The sequence below is a fragment of the Prionailurus viverrinus genome, chromosome D2, assembly GCF_022837055.1.
Source record: "Prionailurus viverrinus isolate Anna chromosome D2, UM_Priviv_1.0, whole genome shotgun sequence".
In the NCBI taxonomy this organism is placed as follows: domain Eukaryota; kingdom Metazoa; phylum Chordata; class Mammalia; order Carnivora; family Felidae; genus Prionailurus; species Prionailurus viverrinus.
The window spans coordinates 19493697-19509660 of record NC_062571.1 but is presented as its reverse complement, the minus strand read 5'-3'; the positions used below and the strand labels follow the sequence as shown (position 1 = coordinate 19509660).

Genomic DNA, 15964 nt, shown 5'->3' with positions numbered 1-15964 from the left:
TGTGTGGTGGAATCTGTCCTCCCTGGACTCTCCCCTGCAGAGGCCTGGCAGGCAGGCGGCAGAGTGACCTCGGGTGTGGAGTGTGGGCCACCTGAGCTTGGCCCCTGCCATGCTCTCGGTCCGTTTTGGGAACACACTCGCACGTAGGAACCAGCGTGGTGCTGCCAGGTCGTTTCCGGGGGCACGGCCTTGCGGGGGCCGCTCTGCCAGGGGCCGTCACGGCCACCTCTGCCGCCCTGCCCTCCTCCCAGGGTTCCGTGCCCCTGGTCGTGGCGGTCAGAGTGAGCGAGGCGCAGCCCGCTGGTTCTGGTGTAAGGTCATGGAGGAGTGCGGCCGCTTCTGCACGTGTGGACGTCGATGGGAATCTGATCATTGTCACAGAAACTAGTAAGGGTAGGATGGTTTCTCTGTGCCTCCTCCTGTCACTGTGAGCTGCCCTTTGCGGACAGTCCCCGCACACCCCACCCCCAGCCCGGAAATGCCACCTCGGGAACACCCTGTCAGGCCCTTGAGGGTGTAAGTGCACGAGCAGTCTGTTTGGTACCTTAGTGTGGGGGAGATCGTGTCAGAATTTAAAACAAAAGTATTTGCAGAAATTATAGAACCTGTTCAGTGAAGTTGTTGTTTGGCAAAGGTGGGGAGAGACCCCTCAGCAGAGTTCAAGATGCAGAGAATTTAGGAAATCATTTCTTAGGACTCATCACTTTCACTCTTGAGACTGCTGACATAAATTGCTTAGTAAACACGGAGGGCTGGAAGAGGAATCTTTCCCGTGTTGGACAAGAAAAGCAGGGCAGGACGTTCTGGTTCCATTGGCAGTGTCCGATACCATGGGATACAATGTTGTTACAGGGTTAGGCTATAGAAGATGACTTCCAGTTATATGAAAGGTGGAGTTTGGCTTCCATTTGTTAACACTGCTGCTTCAACTCTGTGGTAATTGGATGAGATTTCATCCACCTTTTCCCCGGAAAAAGGATGGTTGTCTCATGGTGTGTGCCTCCAGAGGCAAGTCGCTGTTCTGTGGAAAGCTCAACGGTGTCCGGAGGCAACCGAGGTGATTTCCGGGAGACTTTATTATCCGTTTGTCTTTGAACACATGGGAAAGAATAAGCCTGGGTAACTGGTCAGAATCCTGAGCAGCCTCCGCACTGTCGGCACAGAGCCTGACGTGGGGCGGGCGCCAACTCACAAAGCGACACCGGCTGAGCCACCCAGGTACCCCGAGGATGCTACTTTTCTGTTTGTTTGGAAAATGAGGATTTCGCCCGGTTTTTGTGTCTGGAGCGTGTTAATGTGTCGTACGCTAATTCTTTCCCTGTTTTCCCTCTGAAATACCTGCTGTAGGCCGTGGCCCAGAAGGAAGACATGCAAGACAGGATCACTACCCTTGAGAAGCGCTGCCTCAGGGCACAGCACAAAGCCACCTCTCTGCACGACCTCAAGGATAAACTTGAAAACGAGATCGCAAAGAAGGACTCTCTGCATCGACAGGTCGTTGGTTTCGTTGAACTTCATTCCACTTTTATTAATTACAAGTCAAGTTAAGGACCAAGTGTCAATGTCAAGGTTTTAGGATCTTAGAATCTTGTGTTGACCAGCGGGGTTACTTCAACGTCCAGGGTTTAATTCTTTCGAATTTTATGGAAGCATGTTATGGGGCTCCCCTCCTTGATTCCTTCTTTGTCTTGTCTTACATGCACGTTACTCTGTTGCCTGTTAGCACTGTTTCCAAAGGAGCAGGGAGTGGCCGGGAATGTGTAGGCAGCTGGCCATTTTGGTTAGTACCTGAGATCGGGGGGAATGGCAGGGGCAGAAGCACAGTCTGGCGTGAGGATGTGAGACCCTGTGCTTTGGGAAGCCGCACGTCTCTTCCTTGGTTGTCTCAGGTCATCCGGCATTGAACAGGAACACCACATCCAGCTTCTTGGAAACAGAGAGAGCTTTGTCTGGTGTGTTTGTCAAATGTGTCAGTCGACCCAACATGATAATCAAAGTGAAATACTAGGAAGCCATTAAAATGACATCGAGGAATGCTGTTTGAGAGCACGTAACATGTTCCAAAGCATGAGTGTAAAGGGCAGATCACGAAATACTATGTGTACAGCATGTGATTTATTTTGGAGGGTTTTAAAGCATGACACGCCGTCTGTATATACACACAGAGCTATATGCACACAGAAGATGGAAGGAGTCTGTGGGAACAAACGTTAACCTTGCAAAAACCTCACCTTGTACATGATTTTTAAAATGACTTTATATATTTTTGATGCTTATTTATTTTTGAGAAAGGGAGCCAGAGTGAGAGAGAGGGAGACACAGAATCCAAAGCAGGCTCCAGGCTCTGAGCTGTCAGCACAGAGCACGAGGCGGGGTTGACCCCATGAGCTATGAGATCATGACCTGAGCCGAAGGTGGACGCTTAACCGACTGAGCCACCTCGGCTTCCCTACAAGTCCTTTAACAAAAAATCTCGTGTCTAACTTTTCCACGTTGAAGGTTTCCACGTTTTTGGTCAAGAGGGAGAGTGTTTTTGTTGAATAATGGTACACTTCCAAAAAGAACTCAACTGGCATCAGGCATGCTCTCAGAAGCTCTGTGCTGGCTGATGTGCCCACCTCAGAATGTCCTATGTAGCTAGCCCTCGGACCGCAGTATAAGTATGTTTAAGAAGGGTTAGGACCGAACCCTTCTCTCCTTAACTGGTCAGGAAGAACGAGCAAGCTCCTCCAGAAGATGGGTTTTCTTTAATGTGTGGGAACTTTGTCTTTGGAAAGACTTCTTTGAAGATACTGGAGAAGAGCAAAGAGTTTGGCAAGACATGTTTTGCGTAGTGAAAGGAGGACCAAGGCCGTGGGTGACTCCTTGCAGAAAGGAAAGGTTTACTCTGAAGCACCTACCAAACTGTTGGCTTCGGTCAGAACTAACAGTAGATCTCTGCATTCAGATTTTGTTTCACTTTATTAAAAATGGAAACGGAGAGAAGACTTGCTACACTTTGATGCTTTGCCTTCATTTCCTAGACTGTGGATCAAAACCGCCAGTTGCAAGAGCGCCTGGAGGTGGCGGAGCGGAGGCTACAGCAGACCCCAAGGAAGGCCAAGTCGCTGCCCGAGGTGGAAGCCGAGCCGGCCCAGAGGGTGGCCACCCTCTGCAAGGTGGGGCCCCCGTTTCCTTCTGGGTCCCATGGTGGGAATGTCATTTTCATGGCGGTCCATTCTTGTATCTCATTTCTCACCGGTAACGTCGGCGTGCCAAAGTCCGCGAACCAGCTGAGATCTGTTTTCGGTGCTACTTTGTCTGAGATTGGAATGCTTTTCAAACGGCAGGCATCATCCCCAGTTTTGTTCCCTCCGGTTTTGTCTGACGTGTGCTGTTTGCCGTTGGCTGCATCTAAGACTCACTGCTTTTCAGACTTAAGTCAGCGACTCAAAGCTCAAGATAGTAGCCTTGGGCAAGAGAAGGACAGGGGTGCCTGGCCGGCTCAGTCAGTGGAGCTTGGGACTCTTGATCTCAGGGTCATGAGTCTGAGCTCCCCGTTGGGTGTAGAGCTTACCGAAGGAAAAAAAAAACAAAGAAAGCATAGAATTTTTCCGAGAAATGAGAATATCCTATCCTCTTTTAAACACAATCGTTTTTATTTAAAAAATTCTTAAATGTTCATTTATTTGACACAGACAGAGAGGGCGAGCATGGGCACATACATGAGCAGGGGAGGGGCAGAAAGAAGGAGATAGAATGCCAAGTAGGCTCCATGCTATCAGTACAGAGCCTGACCCAGGGCTCGAACGCCCAAACCTTGAGTTCATGACCTGAGCTGAAGCCAAGAGTCAGAACCCGACTGACTGAGCCACCCAGACACCCCTGTAAGAAATAAATCTTTAAGGAATTCACTCGGAGGTTCCACAAATAGAGTCGAGGAACGTGCCAGACACATTCCCTGCCCTCCCAGCTCTCACAGCCCTCACCACCCACAGAGGAAGGCAGCAGTTGAAGAGGTAGTTTCCAGACATGATGTAGTCTGTGCTGGGATCGAGTGATGCACACAGGACGAGGGAGCACATGACTGGGCAGCCAGTCCGTCCTTCCGGAACCGGGGCTGAGGGAACCTGTAGCAGGGAGCCTGTCGGTGCTTCTGTGTCACCGGTTCCAGTGCAGTGAGGGTCCCAGTGGGAAGGGGGGTGGGTTCGTCACGGGATAATGGCCCTCAAGGCTGCCATCAAGTCGGGCAGGCGGCATTGGGCGCCCACAGGCCCAGGCTCCAACAGAGCCTCTCCTCCTTTGTGATCTGCATGCCAAGTCTCCGTTTCTTTTCTCGCCTGTCCTGTCTCCTGTCCCTGGTCAGCCGTGTAGCCCGACCCTTTGTCTTTGGACACTGTGCTGCTGAGGAAGCTAAGTTGTTGGAAGTAACTTCCCAGCTTAGGAAGGCAGCACGCCTGTTTGCTCTTTCCGCTTGCTGCTTCCTCCTGTCCGTGCTGAGTGGACAGGCGTGTCTCCCGGGGGACGAGGCACCGTCCAAGGATCCGGGACCCGGGGTGGGGACGAGACCGTTGCCTACCCCCGGTCACCAGCAAGGAAGCCCACTGTTTCCCACTGGCACGCATGAGGCCTGTAGGGACTGTGAGCAGGCAGAAGGCCGCTCACAGCATGTCGTGCATAGGCACAGCGTGTGTTGTGAGGCAGCCAGCTCTTCTAACCCCGCTGTCGCCCACAGGCCGAGCAGAGGCGTGGCAACATGGAAGAAAGGCTGCGCCAGATGGAGGCCCAGCTGGAGGAAAAGAACCAAGAACTGCAGCGGGTACGTGTCCGGGCGGAGCAGCCGCGCACCTGGCAGTGATTGAGGATGAGGCGCAGGCTGGGGGTGTGGGGGTAGGGAGTGGTCCCTTGTTTCCCACTTCTCCCCACGTGGACGCCAGGCCCCTTCTCGATCCCATCAGGGGTACAGTGCACTCTTGTGCAAGTTGGATGTTAGTGAACACTCCTAGCCTGTGGACAATGTTCTCTGGACGCTGGGGCCCCGTAGGCAGTGCCGCCTCGGGGTGGAGGCACCCGCACAGCCCACCGTGCCCACCAGCTCATTAGCAGCTACTCACGGTTGACGCGGGACCTCGTGGGTGTCCCTTGGCCAAAGCGGAGGTACTGGCCTGGGGTAGGGCAGCCTAGAGGAGGGGTCTCCTTCCTTAGGACATGACACTGAGGTCCTGAAATCAGGTCACGGGCCTGACCTTGGTCCCCACATCCTGAATTTCTACTTGAGATGTAAAGGCACAGGTCGGGGTAGATGTTCCTAAGAAGAGGAATAGCGTCATCGAGCCTTGACGAAAGGGAGGCCCCTGTCCCTTGAATCCCCTGAGATTTTTCCCTGCGGGAGCTGGTCGGACGTCAACATGAAACACCCAGGAGACAGAGCAGGCAGCAGCCTCCCCAACTTGGGACGTCCGTCCAAGGCCATCAGGTTTTGTTTTCACCAGAAAACCCAAAACACTCACCCTTAACTTACACCAGAAACTCGTGTGCTTGGCCCTCAGGGTCAGAGAATAAAACATGAGTTTCCGCGGAGTGAAGCTTCTGATGCCAGCGTGACGGCTCAGGTTGGCCGACCCCAGCCCGCCATGACACATGCACACAAGCGAGCACAACCAGACGCTAGCCTCTTGGGCCGAGAATTCGACCTCACCTACTTAGAGAAGCACTTCATTGCCTTTAGGACTGTATGGTAGTTTGGAGGGACAGGTGTTGAGATAAGGATTCTATTATAACTGAGACAATTGCAAGGACACTTTTAAGCTGCTTTGCTTGAAAAATACTTGGGTGCTGATCCCTTCTTGTGGGGTGGCCAGGGTCTTTTCCAAGTGATGGCCGTTGCTGCGTGTGAGGTGTGGTGGTCGTGCTTTCTGTTGCCTGCTCCCAAGGAAAGAGGTGCCAGCAGGTGTGGCTTAGAGATGAGGAAGCCCGAGGCTGGAGGGACTGTCCATTGCCTAGCCTGCGGGTGTGTCCTGAGGGCTCTTCCTCCTCCCTGGGCCCCCCGACTGCAGGGCACATATGTACTCCGTACCCCACGGCCCTGCGCCCGGCAGGAGCCCCTGAATCCTGCCGGCCTGTCCTCGCCGCTTCTGTTTTGGGTTAATTCAGGATATGCGGTAGAAACAAGTTTTTAAACCATACGATTGATGAGAGTTCTATAAAACACAGACCCGTGAACTTTGCGGTTACGTTCGGAAATTACTTGAGGTAAATACAAGTTTCCATTACAAAACGTTCAGGAGATGTGTGAATTTCACGAAAAACAGGTGAAAGTCTTTCTCACCACTGAATCTTTCCCAAAGGGGATTTTTTTTTTTATCTTTGGGTTTTGTCAATGGATTCATTTCTTTCCCCCTGAGGCCAGATCCGAGCTTCTGTGTCCGCCCCGGAATATTCCTCCTCCTGTGGGTAGATCAGCTGATCCCCTTAAGAATATGCTCTTTCCTGCATGTACATCTGCCTCCTGAGCCCATCTGAGAGCTAATAATGAGGACATTCGTGAGGGCCCATGCGTGTTTTGTTTCCCAGAAACAAAGGGACCTGCTAAGTGATGACCCCTGGGAAGCAGGTTCCTGCGTTTCTGTGCCCCGCTAGGTCGGTGCTGGCAGTGACGCACAAGCACGCCAAAGAGTGCCGTGGGAAGGGGCAGCCGAGGATAGCGTGCGTGTGGGTCACACCGCTGGTCATTCGCACGCCTGAGCCGGTGTTCGCACTTTGGCTTGAAGCCTGCGTCTTCTCTTTCAGGTAAGGCAGAGAGAAAAACTAAAGGAAGAGACTAATCAACATCTGTCCAGCACTATTGACAAGCTCCTGTATGAATCGGACAAGCGACTTCAGCGTCATCTAAAAGAGAGAATGGCTGCTGCGGAAGATAAGGTAGGACATGAGAGACAGCGGCTGAGTGCCCCCGTCCTCACAGAGGAGACGCTCACGTTGTGATCCTGAGGAGCAGCGTGGAGCAGAGGCTAACAGCCACTGCAGAAAGAAGAAATGATTCTTTCACGCGGAAAAACTGCAGGCTGTTACCCACTGCCTACGTTAAGTTCCCAGTGTCCTGTCCCTGCCCGACGTATGTGTGCGGGAAGGTGCGTCTCACTGTCTAGAAGAGGAGTGTGGTCTGGGGAGGGCCCGAGAGTGAGTATTTTAGGCTTTTCCTAACTGAGACGTAAGGAGTAAGCTAGCTTCATGCTAATCAAAGATGGGCACAGAAACAGCCATAGGCAGTATATAACTAAGGGGAGGGGCCGTGTGCCGATAACCCTTTGTTGAGAGGACCCGGCGGTGGCTGGATGTGGTCGGCAGGCCCTCGTTTGCCACCCCTGTGCTGGAACCTTCAGCCTGGTTCTTGTCTGGGGAGCTAATTTCTACCTCTTTGTCCAGAACGAGCGGTAGGAGTGCGCAGTTCTGTCAGGCATTTAACCAGCTGAAAACAGAGTTTCTCCTGTTCCATGTCCTGCCTTCCCTCTTTTCATCTGGGTTGCAAAGAGTCGAAGCCTGGACTCTCACACCATCATAACGGATACACTTGAGGTGTAACGGGAGGGAAGCAGTATCATACCATCTCTGTGAGAGAAGCTCTGGTGGGGACAGTTGGATGCGGACCTGATACTACCGGTTCTGGTGACACCTGTGTCCCTGTAGATGAGCCCAGAATCTTCCCTAAGATTGGCACTTGGAGACACCAATGAGCAATGCTAATTCCACGACACACTTGTTTTGGGTAAAACCCATTATGAGGTGCGTTATTATACCCCACGTGAGGTTCTACCTTGATCACTGGGGCCAGCCTTTCGGTAGAAAGTTGTATGTGAGATTGGAAGTATATGTACGAAACTTAGGTCAGGTTTCCCAAGTGACTGAGGCATCACAGACCCTAAAAGCTAGTACCAACCAGTGTACCTGCTGCAAGTGAACTTAGGAACTTGTCATACTTACAGTCAGACAGTGATCCGTGAAGAAATTGTACATGGACAAAGTATGAGTAAAGGCTGTTACTGCAGTTTCACAGACAGCATTTCACTCTGTGGTCATGTGACCCGGTTCGTTGGTAGGGCCATCCGCTCCATGCCTTGTCTGTGGTGCTGCGTTATGGTAAAGAGAAACGTCGGCATGCTCTAGCATGTGGAACGTTTGAAAGAATCAACACTAAAGGACTGTGTGTACCTTTCTCAGAAGACTCTGTTAGGAGAAGTTGGCAATCTGAAAAAACAGTTATAAGAAACGCAACGTGAGAAGGTATTTCCATCTCTCAATCATTCAGTGATCGGTTGAGACTGGAAAGGAGCAGGTGACCTCTGGGGCTCACACTTCCTCCAAGGCGAGCCAGCACTGTGCTTTCGAGCGGCCCCACGCTCGCAAGTCTGAATGGCACGCATGTGGCGGAGTTGGAGCCGAGCAGCCTATGGGGTTCAGATTTCTGAGTCCCTTCGGGGGTTCGCTCGAAAGCTAAAATGTTCACGTAAACCTTTCGTTGAGTGCAGCGTAGCCCAGCAGGAAGGTAACAGGTGACACGGGTGTCATCCCAAGGGTTCTCGAGGCTGCATTTGAAAAGGTCAAACAGGGACGCCTGGGTGGCACAGTCGCTTAAGCGTCCGACTTCAGCCAGGTCACGATCTCGCAGTCTGTGAGTTCGAGCCCCATGTCGGGCTCTGGGCTGATGGCTCAGAGCCTGGAGCCTGTTTCCGATTCTGTGTCTCCCTCTCTCTCTGCTCCTCCCCCATTCATGCTCTGTCTTTCTCTGTCCCAAAAATAAATTAAAAAAAAAAAAAACCGTTGCAATGGTCAAACAGATGGGTGATGTTTAGTTTTCATGCAGCCTGATGCAAGCAACATGTTATTGTATCATGTAAATAGTGTAGACATGAAGGAGCTACTCTACAATGTTTTTCCACATTCAGTCCTTGCAACCCACGGGGCATCTCACAGTTCCATCCCCTGTGGTTGGGACCAGCCCCATTTTGGGCGCTCAGTTAGCCACGTGCGGCGGTGTCTCCGGCCTGGGACGGCACTGCCTACGGGCTAGTTGTGTGACCGAAGCTCCTCGTCGGTTTGCTCCCTGGTGCTGCGTGTGCAGACGTGAGGCTGGGCTGCAGAGGGTCCACGACGGACCACGTGCCTATTGCACAGAAGGGCTATTCCCCCACCGCCCAGAAAGTCCTGCTCCTCTCTACATAATTAGGAAGAAGTCCTAGTGGCTCGGTGTTTCTCCTCTGTAACCTTGCTATGCCTGAGACCTAACTGTTCAGTAGGGTTTAGGACGTTCACTTGGTGATCTGGGTGTTTCCTGGAGGACTCTTGGAGAGAATGGTCTTGGGGTTTGTAACTGCTGAATTTACCCATCGTGGTTATGATGGTCAGCATTTCAGCACACTTGATGCTAGTAGTGTTTTCCATTTGTTCTTGTTTTCTAATGAACCTACAGTGTTGTATCAGTTTCAAGTAGACAGCATACGGTTTCAACAATTGCACACGTGACTCTTTGCTCGTCACCATCACTGTGGTCACCGTGTGTCACCATACAGAGTCCTTAGGGTATCACAGACTGTATTCCCTGTACTGTGCTTCTCATCCCCGAGACGGCCTTATTTGATATCTGGATGCTGATGCCTCGTAATCACCATCATCTCTTTTGCCCACCGCCCCTACTCTCCTCTCCTCTGGCCACTACCAGTTTGTGCTCTGTGTTGAACGGACTCCTGATGCAAAGACTAGTTAACCTTGCTTGCAGTGAGCGTCGTTGTCATTTGCTGCTTTGCAGGATCACCTTCTACGGAACTTCGAAGCACTGAGGGCCGTATTAAAGCGGGCAAGAGTGAGAGGCTCTTCGCTTCACCACGGGTATGACACTTCCCGGTTCACAGATCTGTTTGAGATGCGGCTGGGGGCGGCTTCCCTCTGTCACCAGTATGACGTGAACCAGCTCATGGTTCGAAAGTAGAACCGTGGGTGTGCTATGGTATGACCCGAACCGGATCAGAGTTACACACAATAACCCTGAGTGTGTTGTAGTCTGACGCGATCCATTTTCGAGGGACCGGCTAACTGATGATGGGGCGGGGCTGGGGGGGACACTGCCCTTCACCGTGCCTAACATGAACCACCTCACAAACACCTATGTTGGCACCTGCTGTGTATCTTCCAGAGGAATCCTCTGGCCGAATGGGCAGAGTGACTGGATGTAGCTCAGGGAGCCGGTAGCTTAGTAGTTGGCAAGAGGGAGAAGTACAACCTCATTCCAGAGGTTAGGTTTGGAATCTCAGGAGACTGGGAGGCATGACAGAGCTCACAGCCATGGGAGGAGGAGTGGAAGTTAGGGCAAGTTCTGTTCGTGTTTGGGTGGGTTTCTTTGCGGCCTCCCTCCACCGAGTGTGGCAGTGATGGTGTGGGGCTAGGAGGGGTCCAGCGTGCCAGGTTCGGCCCAGCATCCCTGGAAGCTATGGTCCCTTCCGCAACGCCAGTGGGGTCACCATGGGAGTGCACACGTGGCCATGGTTGTGAAGGTCACCTTGACATTGGTGGGGTTAGCGCAGTGCTCGCAGTTTCTTATATGTTTGAAAAGACTGGAGAATGACATGTAATCGCTGTAACTCTGTTGGGACGTTGGTGAGTCGCCTGTGAGGGAGTGGGTCAGCCAGCTTGTGAGCTGCGTCCTGCAGACAGTAATTGTCAGCGAGGTATTAAAAGGTTTGCTTGCTTCTTTGTAGGAAATGGGTACCATGTGAGAGTCATTCTGGTGTGACAGTGCCTCGAGTAGCTGACTGGGCCCCCTTAGGTGCAGGAAGGAGGCTCCTGCTCCAAAGGCAGGCCCACTCAGGCCTCACTGGGGTCTGTGCGGCTGCCGTCGGGGGCTCTCGGGAGAGTCGAGGGTGTGCTGTGGCTGCCCTTGTTGAGCCTGCTTGTAGGAGAGAGAAGTCAGTGCAGGTAGAGTCACAAGCGGCCCTCCCTGTCCACGGAACTACTGGTGGCACAGCGAATGTGTGTCCGGAGAGAGAAGCACCCAGGAAGATCCAGGCACAGAGCAGCCTCTTGGTTGGCTGACAGAGATCCTCGCCAACAAGACACCAGTGTGCTGAGTGTCACCATTCCAGGGCTTGAAGACGGGTATGTATGAGGAGGCCAAGGGTGCAAACAGTGGATGTGGTGCAGGCCACTCGAGTGCATGTTGGAGTTCTCAAGGGAAGGGGCTGTGCAGGCCCCTGGAGGGTGGCACCCTGGGGCAGTTGCCATAAGAGGGACGTCCACGCCCGTCACCCGCCTGAGGTGAGCTGGCCAAGGAGAAGGATAGAGAGGATCGCAGTGCTCCCGTGGTTGCGGAGGCATTGGCCGCGGTCACAGGTGGCCTTGTGGTCAGAAGACCCCGGGCAGGAGACCGGCTGAGGAACAGGGTCTGTTTGAAGCCGTCTCCCAAAGTGCTCTCTCGTCTGGTGGCAGAAGAGAGGCTGCTTGGAGCTGTGTCTCCGTGAGCGGCCAGAGGCCGTGGGGACGAGACAGGGAAGGCGGCAGGCAGGCTGGACAGCTGAGCCCTCCTGGCACGACCTCATAGCCACGTCTTCTGTTTGTGTCGTCCTCTAGCAAGATGACATGGTCTGGGTTGCAGAGGAAAAGAAAGGTGTCAGACCCACTTCCAACGCAGGCGGGGCAGATGGGAGAGAGCTCTGGGATAGGACTGGGTGCAGGGTGGTGGGGTCGGGAGCCAGGGAGCCTGAGATAGGGTGTCAGAGTCAGGGGACACACACGAACCTCGGTGGAGCCATGAACCATGCCAGGTCCCATGCGGGGTGGCGTGTGTGGCTCTCCCCGATTGGCGATGTGTCGTGGCCGCACAGCGGTGAAGCTAGACCCCCTGAGCTCAGGTGAGCAGTTGTTCTGGGAATGGGGGGACCAGAGGAGGGGAAGGTGGTTGTGGCCAGCGGGCAGTCCCGACTTGGCTGTCTTAGAAGCAATCAGAACCCTGAGGCAGCACGTGTCAATGACGTTTCTTGAAAGGCTGCAGAGAAGAGCTTGAAGCACCACAGAGGAGACGCCCTGTCGTGGTGGCTCTGTCTCCAGGCCACAAGGGGTGACGCCAGGGGCCCCCTCTCTAGTTGATGTGAATCAGATGGGCGTGTTCTGTCTCCCGAGACCATAAGGATTGGTGAAATGGAAGGCAGCCTCTCTTCTTTTCCAGAGAGCAAGGAGCCACTGGACTCCCGTGCAGGGTTCAAGTGTGGAGGGTGAGCCCGTGGCTGAGGCCAGGCACGTGCGCTGGCGGGTGCTCCTTCACAGCTGCTGCCCAGAGCTTTGTGCCCAGAGGCTTTGCTGAGGGGAGCAGCTGACAGCCCAATTAAGTGACTCCACCCTAGGGGCTCGGGGCTCCATGGAACTTTTCTGGAGACTTCTGTGGCCAAGGGGGACATTTGTCTGTTAGTCTAACTGCACAGAGGCCAGAGACGCTTTTGCCTTGGAAACACCGGGCGCATTGCCACCTCCTGTGTACGGGAGCTGCGAGGTGTTGTTCCCGAGGATCCTGCTGCGACTGCCCCTGGGGCACCTGATAGTGGGTGGTGGAGGAAAACCTGGGGTCACCTGGCATCACAGCAAGGGCCTTGGCACACGTGGGCCGATGGCAGGTGAAGGCCAGAGGGACGTATAGGAGTGCTTTCCGGTCAGTTGGGCAGGAGGTGGTGCAGACAGGCAGGACGACAGCTTGACTGGGGGCAGGCGCTGCTCCACCTCGGGGACGTCTGGGCCGCGGGGATGCGTTGCACCTGCTGGGCCCGGGAGACCCTGTCTCCACAGGGCCCGGCTAGCGGGCTTGCACTGGAGCCAGGGGCAAAGACGCCTTCCTTGGAGACCTTTTTCTCTGACCTCATTTTCCCAATGGATGGGTTCTGGCCTGGCTGACAAAGTCCACTTTTCTTTAGATAACAACCTTGGTGTGTGTGTGCTTGTTTGTTTGATTGTTTTCCTCCATATTTCAGGCGGACGCACGTCAGCAGCATCCCAGCTTCCAGGTTCCGTCTGGCGGACAGTCCCACGGATGCCAGCAGCAGCAGCAGCAGCAGCAGCAGCGCAATGTTGCGGCGCCACCGGAAAGGCCGTGTGGCCCGTCTGCGACATGAGCCTTCCAAGGCAAGGACCTCCATCCTCTGGGGGCTCTCGTGGGACCCACCTGCCTGCTCCAATGTCACCTGCCTTTTCCTCTGTCTGTGAGGCTCTTCTGGAACTAAAGGACTGATAGGCTGCTTTCTCTTTTCCCCTTCCCCCATTCTTCTTTTGCTGCCTTAGAATTTACTTTTGAGAGCTTTTGTTCTTTCTTTGTGTAAAGTAGCAATGTGGATTCAGATAGGACCTAGTGTTAAGCACAGCACAATGCAAATTAGTAAGGGTTTGAAACGCTAATGAAGGTTAAATGAACATGTGTATTCATCCTTAAACAACAAAGAATTCACCTTTGGAGTTTCAGTACTTTTGTCCTTTGTCTCTTCAGCCGTGTATATTTTTAATATTTGTGTAAGTTTTGAGCACCTGTAGTCATGGAACAAGTTTGGTGCAGATATCGTCCCAGAGCTAGGGTGCAGCATGACTGAAAAACCCAGATGAGGGGCGCCGGGTGGCTCAGTCGGTCAAGCGTCCGACTGCTGATTTCTGCTCATGTCACGATCTCTGGGTTTGTGAGATCGAGACCCGGAGCCCCGCAGCCCCGCATGGGGCTCTGCGCTGACCGCGCCTGGAGCCTGCTTGGGATTCTCTCTCTCTCCCTCTCTCTGCTCCTCCCCCACTTGAAATAAAACAAAGAAAACAATAAATAGATAAAAAGTCAGAGGAGAGGCCTGCACCCCTATGTGTGCACAGTGTAGTGAGGGGAGACCAGCAGCGAATGGGAAGTAAAAGGTGATATGTGTGTTAGTTATCATTTCTGTTTGACAGATGATTGACAAGTCCCTAGATGGGCACCTGTGGATAGCCCCAGAGTGCAAGGGTGGCTCTCTGGGCACTGCCCAGTGTGGCAGTGGAGAGAGAGAGACAGAACTGGCAGAGACCAAGCGGTGAGCTTGGTCTCAGTGAGCCAGGTGCTCAGAGAAAGGGAGCCCGGTGGCCTGGTCGTGCTGGGTGGGGCCAGGCAAGGTGGAGGCCGAGGACCACGGTGGTCTGGTCCAGGAGCCCTTGCGCTAAAGCCCACTCGCCAGAGTTCCAGAGTCTGTTTAGACACGGTAGGGGCAGCTTTCTGGAGGACTTGAACTCTGGTTGGGAGCAGAGACGCAGTGCTAGCTGGAAGGAGACACAGGGTAAAAGTTCTGTGGTTTGTGTTTTGTCATTTTGCTGTTTTGCCCTGGAGCGTCTGTGGTCACTCGTGGCTGGCTCTTGTTGTTTCTCCTGTATCTTCATTTGTCATTAGAGAGTGGGGTTTTGCCCCAATAGTCATAAATTGTCGTTAGCGTATCACTGTATAGTACAGGAGGATACGGGTATGATCCACATAATAATTTGTAAACGAAGTGTTTCTTCAAAAGAGATAAGGCACTGAGCATAGACGAACGGAAGCTCGATACAGACAGCACGCTTTGCGGTGCCGACACTCGTGTTCAGGACTCCAAATCTCACGGGCTTACTGAGCACAAGTACTGCGTTCTACACTGAAACTCAGGACTCCTACAACGTGAAGCCGGCACCTGCCCCTGAGCCCGTTTTTATCACGTACCTGCCCAGGACACCCTCCTGTAACCAGCACAGTGATTTGTGAGAGGTTGTCAATCAAATTCTAGGTCAGGATTTCACATTCACGTCCAGCAGGGCATTAACAGAGTGGGTTTGTTTGGTGTTATCCAAGGTGTTGCGGGAACTTCGGCACCCCCTAGGGTGATACTGTAAAAGTGTAACTTGGTTTTCTTTTCTTTTTTTTTTTTTTTTTCTGAAATTTATTGACAAATTGGTTTCCATACAACACCCAGTGCTCATCCCAAAAGGTGCCCTCCTCAATACCCATCACCCACCCTCTCCTCCCTCCCACCCCCCATCAACCCTCAGTTTGTTCTCAGTTTTTAACAGTCTCTTATGCTTTGGCTTTCTCCCATTCTAACCTCTTTTTTTTTTTTTCCTTCCCCTCCCCCATGGGTTCCCGTTAAGTTTCTCAGGATCCACATAAGAGTGAAACCATATGGTATCTGTCTTTCTCTGTATGGCTTATTTCACTTAGCATCACACTCTCCAGTTCCATCCACGTTGCTACAAAAGGCCATATTTCATTTTTTCTCATTGCCATGTAATATTCCATTGTGTATATAAACCACAATTTCTTTATCCATTCATCAGTTGATGGACATTTAGGCTCTTTCCATAATTTGGCTATTGTTGAGAGTGCTGCTATGAACATTGGGGTACAAGTGGCCCTATGCATCAGTGCTCCTGTATCCCTTGGATAAATTCCTAGCAGTGCTATTGCTGGGTCATAGGGTAGGTCTATTTTTAATTTTCTGAGGAACCTCCACACTGCTTTCCAGAGCGGCTGCACCAATTTGCATTCCCACCAACAGTGCAAGAGGGTTCCCGTTTCTCCACATCCTCTCCAGCATCTATAGTCTCCTGATTTGTTCATTTTGGCCACTCTGACTGGCGTGAGGTGATACCTGAGTGTGGTTTTGATTTGTATTTCCCTGATAAGGAGCGACGCTGAACATCTTTTCATGTGCCTGTTGGCCATCTGGATGTCTTCGTTAGAGAAGTGTCTATTCATGTTTTCTGCCCATTTCTTCACTGGGTTATTTGTTTTTCGGGTGTGGAGTTTGGTGAGCTCTTTATAGATTTTGGATACTAGCCCTTTGTCCGATATGTCATTTGCAAATATCTTTTCCCATTCCGTTGGTTGCCTTTTAGTTTTGTTGGTTGTTTCCTTTGCTGTGCAGAAGCTTTTTATCTTCATAAGGTGCCAGTAATTCACTTTTGCTTTTAATTCCCTTGCCTT

The 15964-nt window shown here is 52.5% G+C and overlaps 1 protein-coding gene across 1 annotated transcript in view; it reads left to right on the top strand.

Moving 5' to 3' along the window:
• Window positions 1-15964, top strand: part of LOC125147568 (liprin-alpha-1-like) — a 51611-nt gene that overhangs the window by 20903 nt on the left and 14744 nt on the right. The window contains exons 10-15 of the mRNA XM_047824661.1: window positions 1348-1494; window positions 3024-3158; window positions 4715-4798; window positions 6769-6900; window positions 9782-9861; window positions 12984-13134. Of these exons, the coding sequence (XP_047680617.1) occupies window positions 1348-1494; window positions 3024-3158; window positions 4715-4798; window positions 6769-6900; window positions 9782-9861; window positions 12984-13134 (729 nt within the window). The remainder of the gene's footprint in view (window positions 1-1347; window positions 1495-3023; window positions 3159-4714; window positions 4799-6768; window positions 6901-9781; window positions 9862-12983; window positions 13135-15964) is intronic.